Consider the following 17,261-nt stretch of genomic DNA (forward strand, 5'->3'; position numbering starts at 1 on the left):
AACTAGCATCCTCCCCCATTGTTGTCTTTTTTCTCTTGTCCTGCTCTTTCCCCCGCCTCTCTCCTCTTCATTTAAGTTCTTGCCACGCAGGCCTTCTCTCTGGACACCCCTCCGTGGACGCAGGAGGACCCAAGGTGGCGGGACTTCGCGTTCCCACGGGGTCCTTGGCAGGGTAGTCAAGGTGACCTGGGGGCGTTGGCGCTGGAACTAGGGAACGGCGGGCCTCAGGTGTGGGAAATGAGTCGTGCTCACGAGTCCTACCCCTACCCTATCCCCAGCCGTGGAGCCGGTGGACGGCATTTGCCCAAAATAATGTTGGCCGATGTAGCTGATGTCCTAAGGGCTCTGAGGTTCGTGGACATAGGCTGGAATCAGGAAGGTGTTCTGAATCCACTGAGTGGGGAATTGGGGGGGGGGGGGGGGGGTCTAGATTCTGCCCCAAGTGTTAACGATAAACGGCAGGGCTTGAGGGTTACATAACATTTTATAAATGTTAATTCTACCAGAATGTGTTTAGCCCCTTGGTTCAGCCGGATTTTTTTCCTGAATGAAACATTCGATATCTCCCTCCCCGCTTTTATATGCTACAGAAGTTAGATGTGACTTAACTGAAAACAAACGTTTGGCCCTTCACCTGTTATCATATTTAACTACTTAACACCAAGGTATACCATTATTCCCATTCTACATCAAACAAACAGATTCAGAGAAATAAAGCAACATGCCCAAAGTAATACAGCTAGTAAGGTGACAGAGCCAGGACGTAAACACTTTTTTATTCTCTCCTGCATCCTGTCTCCCTGCTTAAAGAGGCTGGTTAATAAATACACTACGGATTACCTCATTGGTTCAGGTGTTTGGTGAAGTAGGCCTGATTTCTGTGGCCAAAAGAAATAACAGTGATCCAAGGATGATGGGCAGTTTTTCCAACCCACAATATCAGTTTTTTTCAACAGTATTTACCAACTGCCTGCCCTGTGCCAAGTGCTATCCTAAGATCTGGGGACACAGCAATGAACAGCCCTGTCATCACAGAGTTCACATAACAAGAGAGTCAACACATAAACATGTCAAGTATTGATAAGTGCTATGAAGGAAAATAAAGCAAGGTAATTAAGAGGCAGAGTGCTTGTTCCTACACACCAGCTTTTCTCTACACTTACCATCAATAGTCCTCAGGTCCACAAAGGAGGAGCCACGTGTTTCTCACTTTAGAGAAAAAATAATGTTCCATTTGCTTTTGTTTCTCCAACAAGCTTCAAAGGACAGCCCTTTTGAGTGTTGGGGGGAATACATAAACAAGGAACAAGAATGCCTGAAAATGAGAAATGATGAAGCAAAAAGAGGCTGATTCGACCCAGCAATTGATTTGCCCATAATTATTTTATTGACACTTTTTTTATTGTTACAAAGGGGAAGTAAGGTGTTGAGGATGTAGGAAGGAAGGCCATGCACACGAGGGGACACAGCATCACTTTAGATCTCAGGAGGCGGTAAGCATCTGATGGGTATTTGGGGAAATAGGAACAGGGGGAAATCCAATAAAGAGAAAGACCAACTTAAGAGGGACAAAAAGAGAAGCTAAGAATTGCAAACATCTTCCTGGAACCACAGTAGAGAGGCTAAATGAGGCCATCGTTTCATCTTTTCAGGGATCATAAGGTCTCTGGGAAAAGAGATGTGGGAAGAACCAATTCTTTAGAGAATTACTAGGGTCACAGAATGAATGAGTAGAGTTAGAAAGCCACAGACAGAAGTGAGAAAATAGCTGTGTTTAGGTGGGCAGAGAGTAGCAATAACATCACAGGTTTGCCATTTATTGAATCATAGCTACTACATGCTGGAAACCATTAGAATGATTCCTAATCAATGTAACAACCCTGCAAGGTAGGCATTATTATTCCAACCTCGCAAAGGACACTGAGGTTACAGTTTAAGTAGCTTGTCCTGGTTGCCCAGCCAGCAAGTGGCAGGGTTGGTAGAGGGACCCAAGCCTGCCAGGCTCTGAAGTCAGAGTGTTTTCAACATCCCTACTTCTCCATGCTACAAATTTCACAAAGGGGCTGGGTGAGGGTGACTTGGCAGTTTACAAATTCCCAGTGAAAGAAAAGGAGATTCAGATCTGAGCAGGATATTTATAAATTTCACAGGAGAATTATTGGATCCTTCCTAGAATTTCTAGGGAATGCAAGGGAGAGAAGGATTATGGTGGGAGTTGATTTTGACTTGGGGATTTCTTTGCAGGAGGGAACTGGCAGGAGGAGTCAGGCCCTAGGGTGGGTCCTAGGCAGCAATCCGGTAGTTGGGGTGGACCTGGGGCCTGACGTCGCAGACCATGCCAAGAAGCTGGGCCAGGACACGTTCGCGGTTTCTCTGCTGGGAGCTGTGCATGCCCTGCACCTGACGCCTTGTAGCCTGCTCCACCTCAGCTGACAGGTTCCCTTGGGAGCCCATGGCCTGGGGAGTGGGAGAAAGAGTGGAAGAGAGAAAGGAAAAAGCAGAAACAGAGAAAGAAGCATCCAGGCATGTGGAGGGAAGAGTCCTGGAGCAAGACCAGGAAGAAAGGCCCTCCCCAGAACCACTCCCATCCATGGAAATATCTAGACACCAAAGAGACCAACATAATGCCCTCTCCTCTAAGACCTGACATGCAGCATCATCCTACAACAGACCACACAACCCCCACCACCTCACCACCCATGGCCCACAAAACTCTGCCCTCCACCCCAAATGTCATCGCAGTCTACATGGACTGTGGCAATCCCCCCCACCTCCACAAGCTGTACAAGTCCTTCAAAACTCTCAGACTCTCTTACATATCACAAAGCTTGACCACTATGGTGGTCGTCGCCAGGGTCCCCTTCAGCCCTTTACCACCTTATTTTCTTGTGGAATCACCCTGTACACACCTCACCGGATATCAGCTTGCACCCTGGGGTCGCATCCCAGCTCCCCTACGACTCACCGCCTGCTGCTTGCTCTGGAATTCCTGCTCTCTCTCTCTGCGGTATTGCTCCACTTCCATCTGTGCCTCCTCCTTTGCCTGCTTCAGACGCCGGGCCTTCCCTGGAGGCAGAAGAAAGGACTGAAAGCGGGGGTAGACCCCTCACACACAAAATGTGAGAGTATGGGTCAGTCCCTCCCAGAAAGTTATTGCCTTCTCTCAGCCAGCCAAGAACTAGATTCTAACACCCATCCATTTCTGCTCCCTAATAAGCTCCCCCCAGCCCCACGCCGTCACTCTTTCCCCACCACCCTTGGGTTATCCCAAGGACTCAAACGTTTGCTGATCCCCAATTTTCTTTCCAGATTCCTAAGGGAGAAATGAGGACACTCACTCTTTCTGGCATCTGCCACCTTCTCAGCCGCCCGCTTCTCGGCTTGCAGGAGCTGCTGGATACCTTGGGATTGACTGGCCATTTCTGTCGTTATGACCGATACTGTTTCGGAAGCTACCAAGGTACCAGATGGCTCCCCCTTTCCCCCTCCCCCCACACCGCCTACTCCTCCTCCACCTCCAGCTGTTTGCTGCAGCCTTCCACTACCACTGGGTCTTAGTGCTCCCGTTTTCGCTTATCCTCCTGCACCGGGTGTCTTCCCCCAAACTGATCCTCGCGTTGATGGCTGGTCCTCCTCTCCCACCTCTCACTCTGGCAGTACCCAGTAGGACCGCCTGGGGGCAGCAGAGACCAGGTCCAAAGCTGCCCGCTAACTTCACAGCAGGTGCAGGGCTTTCCCAGTTGGAAGGTCTAGGAATGGGGGCAGGGACCGAGAGGAGAGGAGTATTGGGGAGAGGAGACATAGAGGGATTGAGAATGGGGTGAGGAGGTAAAGAAATTATCATGCGTGGTGTGTTAGGAATAGAGTATGCTGGGCTTCTCTGAATTCTTCCAACTTCTCTCCCTCTCTTTTTTCTCCCTCCCATTTCCATCTCCTTTTTCTACATCTTTCACAATTCCAAATTTCTCCATTCACCTCACTTGCTTTGAACTACGGTTGTTTTCCTTGTCTTTTGCTGTCTGTGTTTTTCTCTTTTATCATCTGTCCCTTTCTTGGCCTCACTGTGGTTTTGGATTGGGTTTTGTGTTTTCACTGTGATTTTTATCCTGTCTTTATCTCCCCTGTCTTCTCTCTCTTCTCATCTTTTTACCTATCACTGAACCATCTCCCCTCTCCTCCCAGTTGGGGGAGGCGGGGTTAAACCTCCAAAGAGCCCTTGCCTCTGTTCCTTTTCCTCGGCTGTCGTCGTCTTCCGGTTTCAGACGGACCCTTTATCTTAAGTTCCCTAGTTTTCCCCCGGAGGCTGAGGCCAAGGAAACACCTCCCCCCGCCTCGGGGAGGAACGACATCCGGTAACGCGCCTCACAGTTCATTTCCGCCCTTTACCTGCGTTTCGGGCTTGCGCCATTTCCGTCGGTCTAGAGTGTCTCCGCCCTTCCCGCCTCCCTTCCTCCCAGCGTCTTAAACACAGGCTTCGGGCCTACTGCTCCGGGGGTACTTAGGGGGCGGGGGGCAGGTCTGATGAGTAACCCCTCCCCCCGAGTCCCAGAGGGAGAAGCCTCTACTTCTGTCTGCCGGGTACATTATATTCAATTTCTAGATCATTTGAAATTGTCTGTGACTTTTTAAAATATAGATTTGTATTGATAAAAAATTTCCCCCATCAGTCTCTGTCTTTTATTATATAACAGTCATTTATTAAAAATTTACCTGGGCTAATAAGCCTCTAAGTAATCATTTATCCTTTTCTCAAATTTTACATTAAAAAAATGTGACCCCAGCTCCCCTGAAAATTTTTTTCACACCTATCTGGTGGAAGGGATGAGGGTTAGGACTGGCCTCATCGCTTGCTGAAAATGTAAGAAGAGATGGGGAATGGAAGGGAGAAACAGGGAATGTCAGAGATGGAGGGGGAGAGACCATCCAAGGCTGGGGTCCTGACGGCTGCCTTTTTATCCTTCTTCCTCAGCCCAAGAGTTCCATGGCCTCCACCTCCCGTCGCCAACGCCGAGAGCGTCGCTTCCGTCGTTATTTGTCTGCAGGACGGCTGGTCCGGGCCCAAGCCCTCCTCCAGCGACACCCAGGCCTCGATGTAGATGCTGGGCAGCCCCCACCACTCCACCGGGCCTGCGCCCGCCACGATGCCCCTGCCCTGTGCCTGCTTCTTCGGCTTGGGGCTGACCCTGCCCACCAGGACCGCCACGGGGACACGGCGCTGCATGCTGCTGCCCGTCAGGGCCCTGATGGTGAGTCTGCCTGGTGGGAAACAAGGTCATGAGCAACTGGTGGGATCTGAGATGAAGGCCAGTGGTTGAAAAATAAGCTAGTTATTTGGTCATGGGACTTAGGGAAGTAGTTGGCCAAGTTGGCTTGTGGCTGTCATTTGTGCATTTACATTACTGAGCTACCATTGTCTGAAGAGCCCAACATTCCCCAGTCAGCAACTAGCATTCAAATTACACATCTCTCTAGGTTAGTAGCTACTCTGTCTCTTGACTGGTTGTTTGCCTGTAGTTTGAAAAGTAGGATAGAGGGAACTCTCTGCAGTGACATTGCCTGGGTTCAAATCTCAGCTCCACGCTTAATAGCTGTGTATTCTTGGATAAGTTACTAAACTTTCCTGATGCTTCATTTGCCCACCTGCAAAATTAAATAATAGCCACTCTTGCTGTGTGCCAGGCACTTCTCACAAAGCAACTCATTTAATCCTCACATCTGTCCTATGAAGGTATGTGTTAACATCATCCCCCAATTCTCAGATGAAGAAACAGCACGGAGAACTTAAGTAATTTGCCAGTGGTAGTGCAAGGACAGGCAGCCTAACTAGACTGTCCATGCTCTAACCTGTGTGATACTTTATAGAATTATACAGTGATAACGCCTGTGTTCAAAGCACCCATACTGTGACATATGTTTTGAGAATCAGCTGACATTGTACATAATTAGAGCACCTGGCACGTGGTAAGCACTCTAGATACTGGCCTTTGTTCGTGTGGTTATCAACAGATCCATACTCCTTCACCCACAGTTCTGAAACTCAGAAACGCTCTGAGAGCCAAACATTTTTCATGTCTGCCACCAAAGTTGTTTGGTGACAAAACCTAACCTAAACTAAAGCTAGGCTATTTACGATGTTTTTATCCTACTGATGTCAGTGTTCATACATTTCACTGCAGAAACATTCACGTGTTTGGTTACTGGGACTACTCAGGCTCTCCTGGGCTACCAAATATACGGTGTACGGTTGTCACGGTATCCAACAGGGATTGGTTCCAGGACCCTCCTCCCAGGATACAGAGATCCACAGATGTTCAAGTCCCTTTTATAAAATGACGCGGTATTTGCGTATAGCCTACACACCATCTTCCTGTATGCTTTAAATCATCTCTAGATTACTTAAAATATCTAATGCAATATAACTGCTGTGTAAATAGTTGCAGGCAAGCAGCAAATTCAAGTTTTGCTTTTTGGAACTTTCTGGAATTTTTTTCCCCTCAATATCTTAGGTCTGTGGTTGGTTGAGTCTGCTGATGTGGAACCTGAGGATAGGGAGGCCAACTATATGTATGCTTTCAGATCAGCTCTTATCAAATCCCAAAAATATCTGCATTCTCGAAAGCCTTTGCTATTGGGGGTTTCAGATGGGGGCTTGTTGATACAGTAGTGGCAGTGGAGGCAGCTCCGCAGAGGTACAGCCTCCCCAGGAGACTAACAGGTGAAACACCCTTTCCCCTTTTAGAGATTTTCCTTCTACAGTAAGAACATTAGATGAAAACCTCTAAGTTGAGATGAACAACCTGAACTCAGTTTGATGACTCTTGTCCCCCAGCTCCCCAAGAATATACAGGAACCTCCCCCACATCCCCCGAAACCTCCCCCATATAGTCAAAAATCCCCTTTTCTTTAATTCCCCTAACATAAGTGAGATAGGCCAGTCAATTCAGATTTTTTTTTTTAACCTTAGAACAAAGAGAGGAAGTTTACAAAGTGCAGGGACCTAATTCAACCGTTGACATTGTAGATGGCAACAGGGCAGAGTGCCCTGAGGCCCACCTCAGACCCCATCCATGTTCCAGCTCTGCCACTTACAGGGTGTGTGACAAGGACAAGCAACTTAGCCTCTATATAAACCTAATTTGCTTCTCTAAAATGGAGGTTGTGGCGAGTAAATGAGGCAAGTACTTGGCAGTTTTGGTACTCACTAGATGATAAGTATTGTTATTTTTATTCTTCTATTATTCAATTAAGGTGATTCCTTCATTGTATTGAATTCTGAGAAGCATGTAAGAATGGTATTATGGTTCCATTTACAGATGAGGGAAGCAGAGCCCAGAAAGTTCAGGAACTTGCTGAAATCTCACCTACACTCAGATCACTCCCAAGCCCTCTCAGGCCTTCCTTCCTTCTGGTCCCCTGCCAGCCCCACCAGCAGGTGGCCTTCTAACTCCTTGGTAGAAAGGCCCATCTCTAGAGACCACTCTGCCTTAAAATGCAGATATTTTCTTTAAACAGATGAAATGACCCAGAGTCTCCTTGGGGAGGGTGGGTTTCCCTTCAGTTCCCATGTTAAGTCCAAGGGATGTGCTGCTTCACGCTGAATTGGCTGGGCTGGGTTGTCACATCTAGTGAGATGCCAGTGAATGGCCACTACCTTTGAGGCTTTTGGTAGCAACTCATGGGGAGGTGGTCTTCGCTGTCAGAGACCCCTGTATAAACACACCTTAGTCCAACAATAGCCATTCTCTACATACATTAAGAATGAGTGAACGTTGAGAAACAGGGTTGTTTTGTCACAGTCTTTGCGAAAAGAGTAAGTCCAAAGCCAGCTTGGTGGTTTTGTTTTGTTTTGCTTTATGTAACATTCACTGCACTTCTGCTCTGTGCCAGCGCAGTATTAGACATTTCCCATCCATTACCGCCTTTGATCTGCTCAGTGGTAGTAGGCTGTGGCCCTGCTTTACAGATGACTGAGCTATCCGGTTTACGTTCCCTTTGCCTTTCCAACCTTACCTCCCACAGCACGCCCACAAACCCGAGCCTCCTGCTCCGTGACTCTGTCTTCAGTGACCCCAAGCATGTTTTCAGCAAACATGCTTGTCTTTTATCTGCCTCTTGCCTGTTGCTTTCCTGTCCGCCCTACCAAGTTTTCCACCTTGCTAACTTACTCTCCCTTCACAGCCCAATGTAAGCCCCCACCTCCCAGAAGCCCTCTCCAACCACCCCACCCACTGTTACCTTTTCTTCCTTTGCATCTCAGTTGTCACTTAATATAAACTTGTAATCTGGCATTTTTAAAAAGTGTTTTGTACCAGTTAGTGTGAACATTTCATTAATATAGAAATCATCTCTCAAAATGGGGAGAACAACAGTGCTTCCATCAATAAAATGAAGTACATTTTTACTCCACAAAGCTTTTTTTCACATTTATTTTTCCCAGTGTAGAAGTACACAATGTTAATTAAAGAACATTGGGAGAAGTTGATCTGTACTGCAAAATTGGTGATAAAGTTGGTGTTTCAGATCACTGGAGGGGGTAGTGGTGAACTATTTAATAAACGATCCTGGACCATTTGTCTTCTCTGGAGAAAAATAGTCTTACCTTACACCTGACTCAAAAGTATATTACAGCAGATTAAACACCTATATGTGACAGGAAGGGTTCAAATTCATGGGAGGGTTTTCCCTGGGTGGAATAAAACTTGAAAGACAGTATCAAAGAAAACTTTAGCTTTACCTATGATGGTTTTATTTTTGTTAATAAAATGATGTTGCAGAAATGAAAACATATTAACATACCTTGTGATAGGAGTAGGGTTGCTTATCATACTATAATCTGCAAGTATAATTTCCAGGGAAAAGTAGACAATATGGATATGAAATTTTTCATTAATAAAGTCATTTTTTTAATCTAGTGGATGGGCAAAATTTAAAGGGTTGGTGATATTCAGATTTGGTAAAGGATGATACAGGCACTCATATATTCTTTTTTTTTTAACTTTGGTAATTACCAAGTTTATTTCAAGAGTAATTGAATAATATTCTTTGTCACATATATAAAAAGATTCCTGAAAGTGATAAAGCTATAACCTCGTTAGGCACTCATATATTCTTGATGGTACAAACTTTTTGAAAGCTGTTTGGCAAAACTGCACATGTTGTTTGACTCAGAAATTCCACTTCTGAGAATCTACCCCACAGAAGTACTGTAAGGAGTCCATAGAGACATATGCATAATACCCATCATTTTTGGAAACAAAGTCTTTATTGGGGGTGGGAAGATTTGTTTCATACACACAGTGGAACACTACACAGTCACAAAAAAGAATGAGGTAGACCGTGTATGCTCCTGTGGAAAATATAAACGAGATGTTAAATGAAAAAAGCAAGTTGCCAAACAATATATCGTAGCATGGTTGTGTAACTCTGAAAAGAAACTGGTGCGTATGTGTTTACATAAACCAAGACAGGACTGGAAGGGACCACAGCATACTGTTAACAGTGATTAAATTTATTCTTCATTCTTTAAAAAGACAAGAAAATTTCATATTAATTATGTCCCTTTCACATTAAAATATCAGCTAAAGTTGAAAGAAAGCCACCCATAGTCTACCATCCAGAGACCAGAATGTTTACATGTTTCCTTCCAGGCTATTTTTCTCAAGCATGGGATTCGGTCCCTTTTTTCACACAGCTGTGATTGGGCCCTATGTACAGTTTTGCAGCCAGCTTTTCCCACACACAAACATGATTTTTAGTGGCTATTTAATATTCTGTACCAGATTTTACTCATGATGTTTTATAGTTGGAGGTCTTACCCCTTAAAACCTATGAATTTAAAAACCTTGTGTGCAAGCCTGAGCACCCGCCCACCCTCACACCTGCTGTGAGCCCTGGTGGGGTATAAGGAGTTGAAAGGCAAGACCAGGAACTTGTTGGGAGGGCTTGTGACAGGTCACATCAGTACTGAAGAGAAGCGCCCCCCCCCCCGTCCTGATGTGGTTTGGGTTGGGTGACACTCAAGTGTGCCAGGGATGAGTAGGGGCAGAGGGCCTTGACCAGCCAAGGCTGTACCCATTCTATCTTCTGCCTTCCTGGCAGTGGCAGGACAACCCTTCCTCTGTCTCATCCTTTTGCCAGGCAGCCAGTATGTTCTAGCACCACTCTATAAAGATGTAAAGACTGCCAGCCCACTTCTTCCTGCCATAGGGAGAGAAAGTAGGTCCACAGGAAGGGAGGGTGCCTCACTCACCTTCCTCTGTCCTGGGAGTGCAGAGGTTGGTGACCGTGACAGGTGGCATGGCTGGCCAGGGGCAGGGTGCTGGGTTGGCAGTGAAGTGAGCAGCATGACACTCAGCTGACAGTGGAGCAGGTGCATTGAGGTCAAGGCTCAGGAACAGGGAGCTCAGGAATGTCAGTCCCTCTCCTGTTTTCCCCCAGCCTCCTGTCAGCCAGGCTCTGAGTGGGACCCTCTATCTCAGCCCTTCTCCCCTGCCCTAGGTCAGCAGTCATTTGGAAAGAATTTGCTCTGCTGCTGGGAACCTTTCTATGGCTCAGTTTCATTACTGGGCTGGACTCTCTACCTCTCCATCCCCCTCCCAGCATCCCCTGGCTAAGGCTGACTGAGAGAAACTCCCCTGAAAATATTTATCTTACTCAGTTTATTGAAAAGTGATATGAAAAGTATTATGTATTTGTATATTTATAATGGTAGAGATCAGGGCGTTCAGGTATTTTACAAGTCTGGAGAATATAGTTTTGGGTAAGAAACACAATAAGAGGTATGAAGTGACAATATTTTCAAGCCAGAAATGGAAGACATTGTCAAAGGGTTTTCACATCACCATAGGTGGCTGGAGGCAAGCCAGAAAATGTCATTTGACATAGTAGAGCTCCCAGGACACCAAATTAGTTTGTAAAGACAAAGGTCAGAATATTTTTAACTACCACACTTATCATGCAGGTAGTAAAGTATCAATAAATATTTGTCAGCGACGGTGATTTCCTAGTACCCGGAGGCACCCGTGGGGGCAACCCTTTCATTGCTCTAAGACCAAGGGAGGGAGTGACCTGCAGGATTCAAGATGGCAGCCCTACCAAGGAGTGAGAGTCCCAGCTGACTTTTGCTCACTGCTCTCCCACCAACAGCCTATACAGATTTCTTCCTGCCACTGCTGAGTCGCTGTCCCTCTGCCATGGGAATAAAGAATAAGGATGGGGAGACCCCAGGGCAAATTCTGGGCTGGGGACCCCCCTGGGATTCTGCTGAAGAGGAGGACGAAGACGAGGCCTCTAAGGAACGGGAATGGAGACAGAAGCTGCAAGGAGAGCTGGAGGACGAGTGGCAGGAGGTCATTGGGAGATTTGAAGGTAAGGAATCCATTTCCATCCACCGCCACCCCTCTTCCCCCCTGGTTGCTTTTCGCACGCCCAGCGCACGAATGCTCCCGCTGGCTTCCTGTACCCCTCCTTCTGTGCTGCCTTGCCTCTCTTGCCCGTCACCGCCTCACGGCCTCTCCGCGACCACCCCTCCTGCCCTCCCACACAGATGACGCTTCCCAGGAGACCCGGGAGCCCGAGTCCTTCTCAGCCTGGTCAGATCGCATGGCCCGGGAACATGCCCAGAAGCGCCAGCAGCAGCAGCGTGAGGCAGAGGGAGCCCACCGACCCCCGCGGGCTGAGGGCTCCGGTCACAGCTGGCGTTGGCAGGAGGAGGAGCAGCGGCTCTTCCGAGAGCGAGCCCAGGCCAAGGAGGAAGAACTGCGTGAGAGCCGAGCCAGGAGGGCACAGGAGGCTCCCGGGGATCGAGCGCCGGAGGCAGCCAGGGCCGGGCCAAGGGCAGAGCACCCCAGAGGAGCAGGGAGGGGCAGCCTCTGGCGCTTCGGCGATGTGCCCTGGCCCTGCCCTGGGGGAGGGGACCCAGAGGCCATGGCTGCAGCCCTGGTGGCCAGGGGCCCTCCCTTGGAGGAGCAGGGGGCTCTGAGGAGGTACTTGAGGGTCCAGCAAGTCCGCTGGCACCCTGACCGCTTCCTGCAGCGATTCCGAAGCCAGATTGAGACCTGGGAGCTGGGCCGAGTGATGGGAGCTGTGACAGCCCTTTCTCAGGCCCTGAATCGCCATGCGGAAGCCCTCAAGTGACCCCAGGAAAGAGCAAGAAACTGGAGGGAGTGCAGGGCAGTAGGAAGGGTAATGTCAGGAGGCCAGTGCTGAGCGGCAGAGGATGTGGGGCGGGAACAAAACATGTGATGAGCGGGGGTGGGGGGATGCGGGCCACCACCACTGCTCCTTGACTCTGCCATTTCCTAATAAGACCTGGTTCCACATCTCACTCCTGGTGTCTCTTCTGCCTTTTTCCATCGCTGTGGTTTTCATCACCCATTAACATCTCTTTTCCCACTCCATCTGCCCAAACCCACAGCTCCTACACACCTGCACCAGGCACGCACACACTAACTCGTGCCCTCAGCTGGAGACTAGAAGCCCCCTGCTTGCCTGCCCACCCGCCCACAAGAGTGGCCCTAAGAAGGCCCAGCTTGCCCTCCAGTCTCTCCACTCCCTGTGCTGGGTTCCTTTCCACTCTTCAGTCAGCGGTTGGAGAAATAGATGTGAACAGAGGCAAAAAGGGGAACAAAACCAGTTTCCCTCCCCTCCCCAGCCAGAACCACATCCTCCTCCCCACTTAACACCCCCTTCCCCCAACACAGGGCTTTCCCTCTGCTGAGTCACTGAATGATCTGAATTGGGGTCAGCTAGAGCTGGGGGACCATGAGAAGGTTGTGGGAGGATGGGGGGTAGAAGCAGAAAGGATGGAGGAAGAGCCCTGTGAGGGAGTGGAATTTCGGTTGCTAAAATTAGGAGCAGAGGAAGGAGGCGGAAAGAGCCAAATTATGTAACCTGGGTTGTCTGTTCTTGGGCAACCAGGGATCCACACCCGAGGCCATCCTTCCCCTCTCGTTTCTTAGTCCTGTCTCTCCTCCTCCAGGGCCCCAATTCTTGGCTCCCTCCATCCAGCTTCTGCCCCCATCTTAACCCTGGGCTTCATCTCTGGGCAGCCCAGTTTTGGCCTTCCAGATAAACATCCCCTTTTCCTGAGGTTGAGGAAAAGGCCCTGGGGGGTGGAGGGAGAGGGTCCAGGATTCCCAAGGCGACGGGGGCGGGGGGGGGGAGGTGGCGGGAACACCCCTTCCACTATTCATACTCGGTCCCCACTTCAGCTCCCTGGAACTGGGGTAGGAAGTTGCAGACAGCACCAGACCCCACCGCCACCCGCAGAAACTCAGTGAAGAGAAAGGGCAGGACTAAGGAGAGTACCAGCGTGCGCTGGCACGTGCACAGTCCACATGTCTGCATCAAAGAATTTTATGAATCAGAACTTATTTTTCAGGTTTGGAATGGAATGCTGGTCTACATAGGAGAATCCCAGGAGTGGAAGTAGAGGGTGATAGGGGACGGGGCAGGGAAGCCTCTGGAAGCTTGGGAACATGGGGTGGGTGTGAGACCCTTGGAGAAGACAGGGAGCCAAGAGGCCCCGGGTCTCCAAGGGCAGGCAGATGTTCAGGGGCCAGGAGGAGGAAGGGCTGGTGAGAAAGATCCTGTAAGAGGAAGCTGCTGTGATTCAGAGAAGAGACTGTGAGCTGTGAGCAACCCAGGCGTCCAGTTCCTCTCACAGGCCGGAGATTTCGGAAGTGGCATGCAAAAAGCTCAGGTTTGAGTGGGGGGTGGAGTTGGGGTTAGGATCTCTAAGCTGGGGCTTGAGAGGTAAGCAAAAGAAAACGTTGGTGTCCAAGTTTGTTCCTTCACCCAGGAGACTTTTGTCTGGTTTTTAAGCACATCATTTGCCTCTCTGCAAGAGTCACATAAAACCAAAGCAAAACAAGCCCTGGTACCTGGCCCCCCAGACCTCCTCCTTTTCAACGTCTCTCCCTGGTGTCTGGCCCCCAGCCCTGTTGGGGGTTCCCCTGAGATGAGGGCTGTTCACTTTCTCTGACCACACGATTTCCGCTTCTGTGTCTCTTATTTCCTAGGCTGATAAAAATACTGAGCCCTAGAGGCCCTGGCTTCCTCTGACCCCCTCGGGCCAGGCAGCAGGCATCCTGTCCTCCATGGTGGGGGTGGGGAGGAGGAACCAGGGATCCCCAAGGGGTGACTCAGTGCCTACCATGAAACACTGGGGAAGTGGAAGCATGCCTAACTTGCTCTCTAGAGCTGGAACGAGGAATCACTTGTCAGAGGAGGATGCATTGGGGTTCAGTTAGAGACTGGTGAGACTGAAGAGGGTCTGGGGGACTGGGGTTGGGTCAGGGTTTAGATTAAGTTAGGAAAAGGGTCTGGGAGGACTCTATTCAGTGCAGTGCAGCTGAGCATCAAATAGCCCAAAGATAAAAGCAAACTCTGCTTCAAGTTTGCCGTCCAGTAGGGGAGGTAGGCCCATATCTAATCAACTGATTGAAGGCATGCTGAGTAAAATAGAGTGAGGAGCAGTGGATATGGGAAAGGGGGAAGGGGAGGTGGATACCATCTGAAAGAACCCGGGGGTCTCTGAGGGAGGAGATGGCATTTGATGAACAGGTAGGATTTCTGTGGAAGGGGGTGAATGGAAGGGCCCTGGAGAGGAGTGAAAGAGCTTGAGCAGGGGCCAGGGACCAGAAAACAGACTGTGTACGTTCAGGAAAGACGAGAGTCCCGAGGTAGATGAAGCATGGGTGTGAGGGAGCATGTGTTGAGGAAAGGACACAATGTCAAGGTGAGGGATTTGGACTTCATGGGCAGTGGCACTGTGACAGCTGTGGAGAAGAGGGAGTGCATTCAAGGGATGAAGAAAACAACTGCCATTTTGGGGAGCACATACTGTGTGTTAACCATGTCAAGCCCTTTTCCTAATGTCAGAATCCTGCCAGCAACTGTCCAAAAGGTGGGTGGTGGATCTCCATTATACAGATGAGGAAACGAAGGTTCCTAAACGTACTACAGCTTGCTTAAGGTCACAACAGCTAAAAAGTAGTGGAATTAGCATTAAACTCATTTTACTCCAAAACTTGTGTACTTTCTACTTAGATCCCAATAACTCCAAGTGGCATTAAAGGAAGGAACAGATTTTATAAACTTTGAGAGGGATAAGTTGTTAGGACATGACAACCGATTGAATGGTGGGAGTGAGGGAAGGGGAGTCTTAAATGACTCCAAGTTTTGAGCCAAGGGCATAGGAAAGACGATGATACCCTAAACCAAGGAGATGCGTGGCTGAGGGGAAAATGAGTTAGTTTCAGACATGCAATCAAATTTTATTAAGCACCTGATAGGAGCAGAGTGCTCTGCTAGACGGCGAATATAAATGACATAAAGTCATTGCCTGCATAGGGCTTGCAGTCTAATGAAACAGCATACAAACAAGTACCAACTCCACATGATGACAGGAGGTTCACCTGCTTAGAGTAATAAAGTGCTCAAGAAAAAGTCCTGCTGAGTTTGAGGTGTTAGCGTTGACACTCAGGTGGAGATTTCCAGCAAGCAAGTCTGGAGCTCGAGAGAAAAGCTGGGGCTGCTGGAGGCATAGGTTTGTGCATCACTCCTTTTCCAGTGGAGGTGGAGCCTCTGAGTGGACAGGATCCCATAAAGAGAGGGTGACCAGAAGAGCCTAGAGGATGATCAAAGGAAGAACCAATGAAGGAGAGAGGTTGGGAGAGCAGTCAGAGAAGTAGGGCAAGGGAGACGTGTGCCAAGCAGAGCCTGGGCGGCCACATCTGACACTTCAAAGAAGTCTAGTAGGTGAGAGTTCAAAAGATCCTTTGGGTTTAGGAACTAGACTATTACAAATTTTGAGAAAACGGTTTCCACTTACCAGAGGTGCAGAAGTCGCTTTACATAGGTTAAGGAATGTGTAGGAGGTGAGAAAAGGAGGTGGTGAGTACAAAGTCGTAGAATGGTGAATAGTGAAGGTAACAGAATCATCGCTAGTTCAACCCACGAAGTTTACAGTGAGGAAAATTTTACCAGTTCTAGAAAAAGTGGTTAGTTAGGGGGCTAGTCTCTTGAGACATTGCACAGAAAAGGAAGGTGAGAGATGGAATTTAAGGGAGAAAGTCCAGGGAAGACTTTTTATTTTCAAGAAATAAAGTTGAGTATGTAAAATGAAAGTGCATCAAAAAAAGATACTAAAAACATAAGAAAGGGGAAAGAGTATGGTAAACATGGGGAAATGGGATACAGACTACAAAGAATCAGCCTTGAACAGGAGAAAGAGCCTTTCTCTGAGTTAAGAAGAAAGAAAAAAGGAAACAAAGTGAAGGGAAAAGAAAGCAGTAAAGAGATCCACCTTGGGTGGCCTTAAGTTCAATAAAAAGATGATAGCATCACCAACTGAGAGTAAAGAGGTCGGGAGGCGTGGAGATTTAGAACATCACCTGCAGGAGTAGAACAAGGGAATCAACAAACAAAGGTTAGGGAACACTGAGGACCTTCTGAGGTTAGATGGTCAGGATTAGTAGTAGACGTCTTAGGAGGACATGACTCTCCCCTGCAATGCTTGGCAGCCTAGGAGACAGACCCAAGAATGAGACCATTGAGTTCATCCAAAATCAAGTTTTTCAAGATTTTCTTGGTAGAATATCAGGTAGGAAATGAGAGATGAAGAAAAACTTATCTAGAGGTACAAATTTTTAAGCACATGGTAGAGATGTTGGTGGAGAAGATTGTGCTGTGAAGACGGGAAGAATGTGGAAAATGCAAAAGGCATGGACTTCAAGGGAGGAGATGGTTATCAGTGGTGCAGAGGGGAGAGGAAAACAGTGGCCTCTTCTCTGCCCCCTGCCCCTAGTGATGGGCGTGGAAGAAAGAGCACCCTTCACCAAAGACAGAAGGAACGTCATTAGGGAAAAGCCAGGTTTCAAAGTGCCAGAGGAAGATGCTTTCAAAAGTGAAATAGAGGATTTGAATGTGTGAGGAGTTCCATAAAATACTATGAAATGGATTGGTAGAAACATCCTTTGTTGGATAGGGAATCGAATCCAGAGAGGTTGAATCCCCGTGAGAGTTCAGGGGAAAACTAAGTCTGGAGGATTTTGCTTCTGGAAGCAAGAGGCTGCTGCTTCTGGAAGTTAGAATGGGAGATACACTGTATTTATCGTGAAGGAAAACAAATACTTTGAAGGGCTCTTAGGGGGATGCCTAAGATAAGGTATCTTCCAATTCCATGTCTTTCTTTGTGCTGACAATTCCCAATGTTGACTCTGGTTGTCACAATACCTCTGAAATCTAGACTCATATAT

The 17,261-nt window shown here is 48.2% G+C and overlaps 2 protein-coding genes across 4 annotated transcripts; one reads left to right on the top strand and one right to left on the bottom strand.

Annotated features, from left to right (window-relative positions):
• Nucleotides 1-1,376: 1,376 nt before the first annotated feature.
• ATP6V1G2 (ATPase H+ transporting V1 subunit G2) lies at nt 1,377-3,461 on the bottom strand. Its single transcript, XM_057700559.1, has 3 exons — nt 3,339-3,461; nt 2,966-3,066; nt 1,377-2,457 (listed from the first exon to the last, which is right to left on the bottom strand). The coding sequence occupies exons 1-3, from the start codon at nt 3,418-3,420 to the stop codon at nt 2,284-2,286; spliced, it is 357 nt and encodes a 118-aa protein (XP_057556542.1). The 5' UTR covers nt 3,421-3,461; the 3' UTR covers nt 1,377-2,283.
• NFKBIL1 (NFKB inhibitor like 1) lies at nt 3,355-12,325 on the top strand. 3 transcript variants are annotated; one of them, XM_057700557.1, is made up of 4 exons: nt 3,355-3,460; nt 4,970-5,246; nt 11,146-11,367; nt 11,546-12,325. In XM_057700557.1, exons 1-4 carry the CDS (start codon nt 3,431-3,433, stop codon nt 12,133-12,135), a joined length of 1,119 nt encoding a protein of 372 aa, XP_057556540.1. In that variant the 5' UTR covers nt 3,355-3,430; the 3' UTR covers nt 12,136-12,325. The 3 variants fall into 3 exon arrangements, with proteins under 3 accessions (XP_057556540.1, XP_057556538.1, XP_057556541.1); XM_057700555.1 differs by lacking the exon at nt 3,355-3,460 and adding an exon at nt 4,371-4,578; XM_057700558.1 differs by lacking the exon at nt 3,355-3,460 and adding an exon at nt 4,793-4,858.
• The last annotated feature ends 4,936 nt before the right edge of the window (nt 12,326-17,261 follow it).

This window comes from Hippopotamus amphibius, chromosome 11 (genome assembly GCF_030028045.1).
Source record: "Hippopotamus amphibius kiboko isolate mHipAmp2 chromosome 11, mHipAmp2.hap2, whole genome shotgun sequence".
Lineage (NCBI taxonomy): Eukaryota > Metazoa > Chordata > Mammalia > Artiodactyla > Hippopotamidae > Hippopotamus > Hippopotamus amphibius.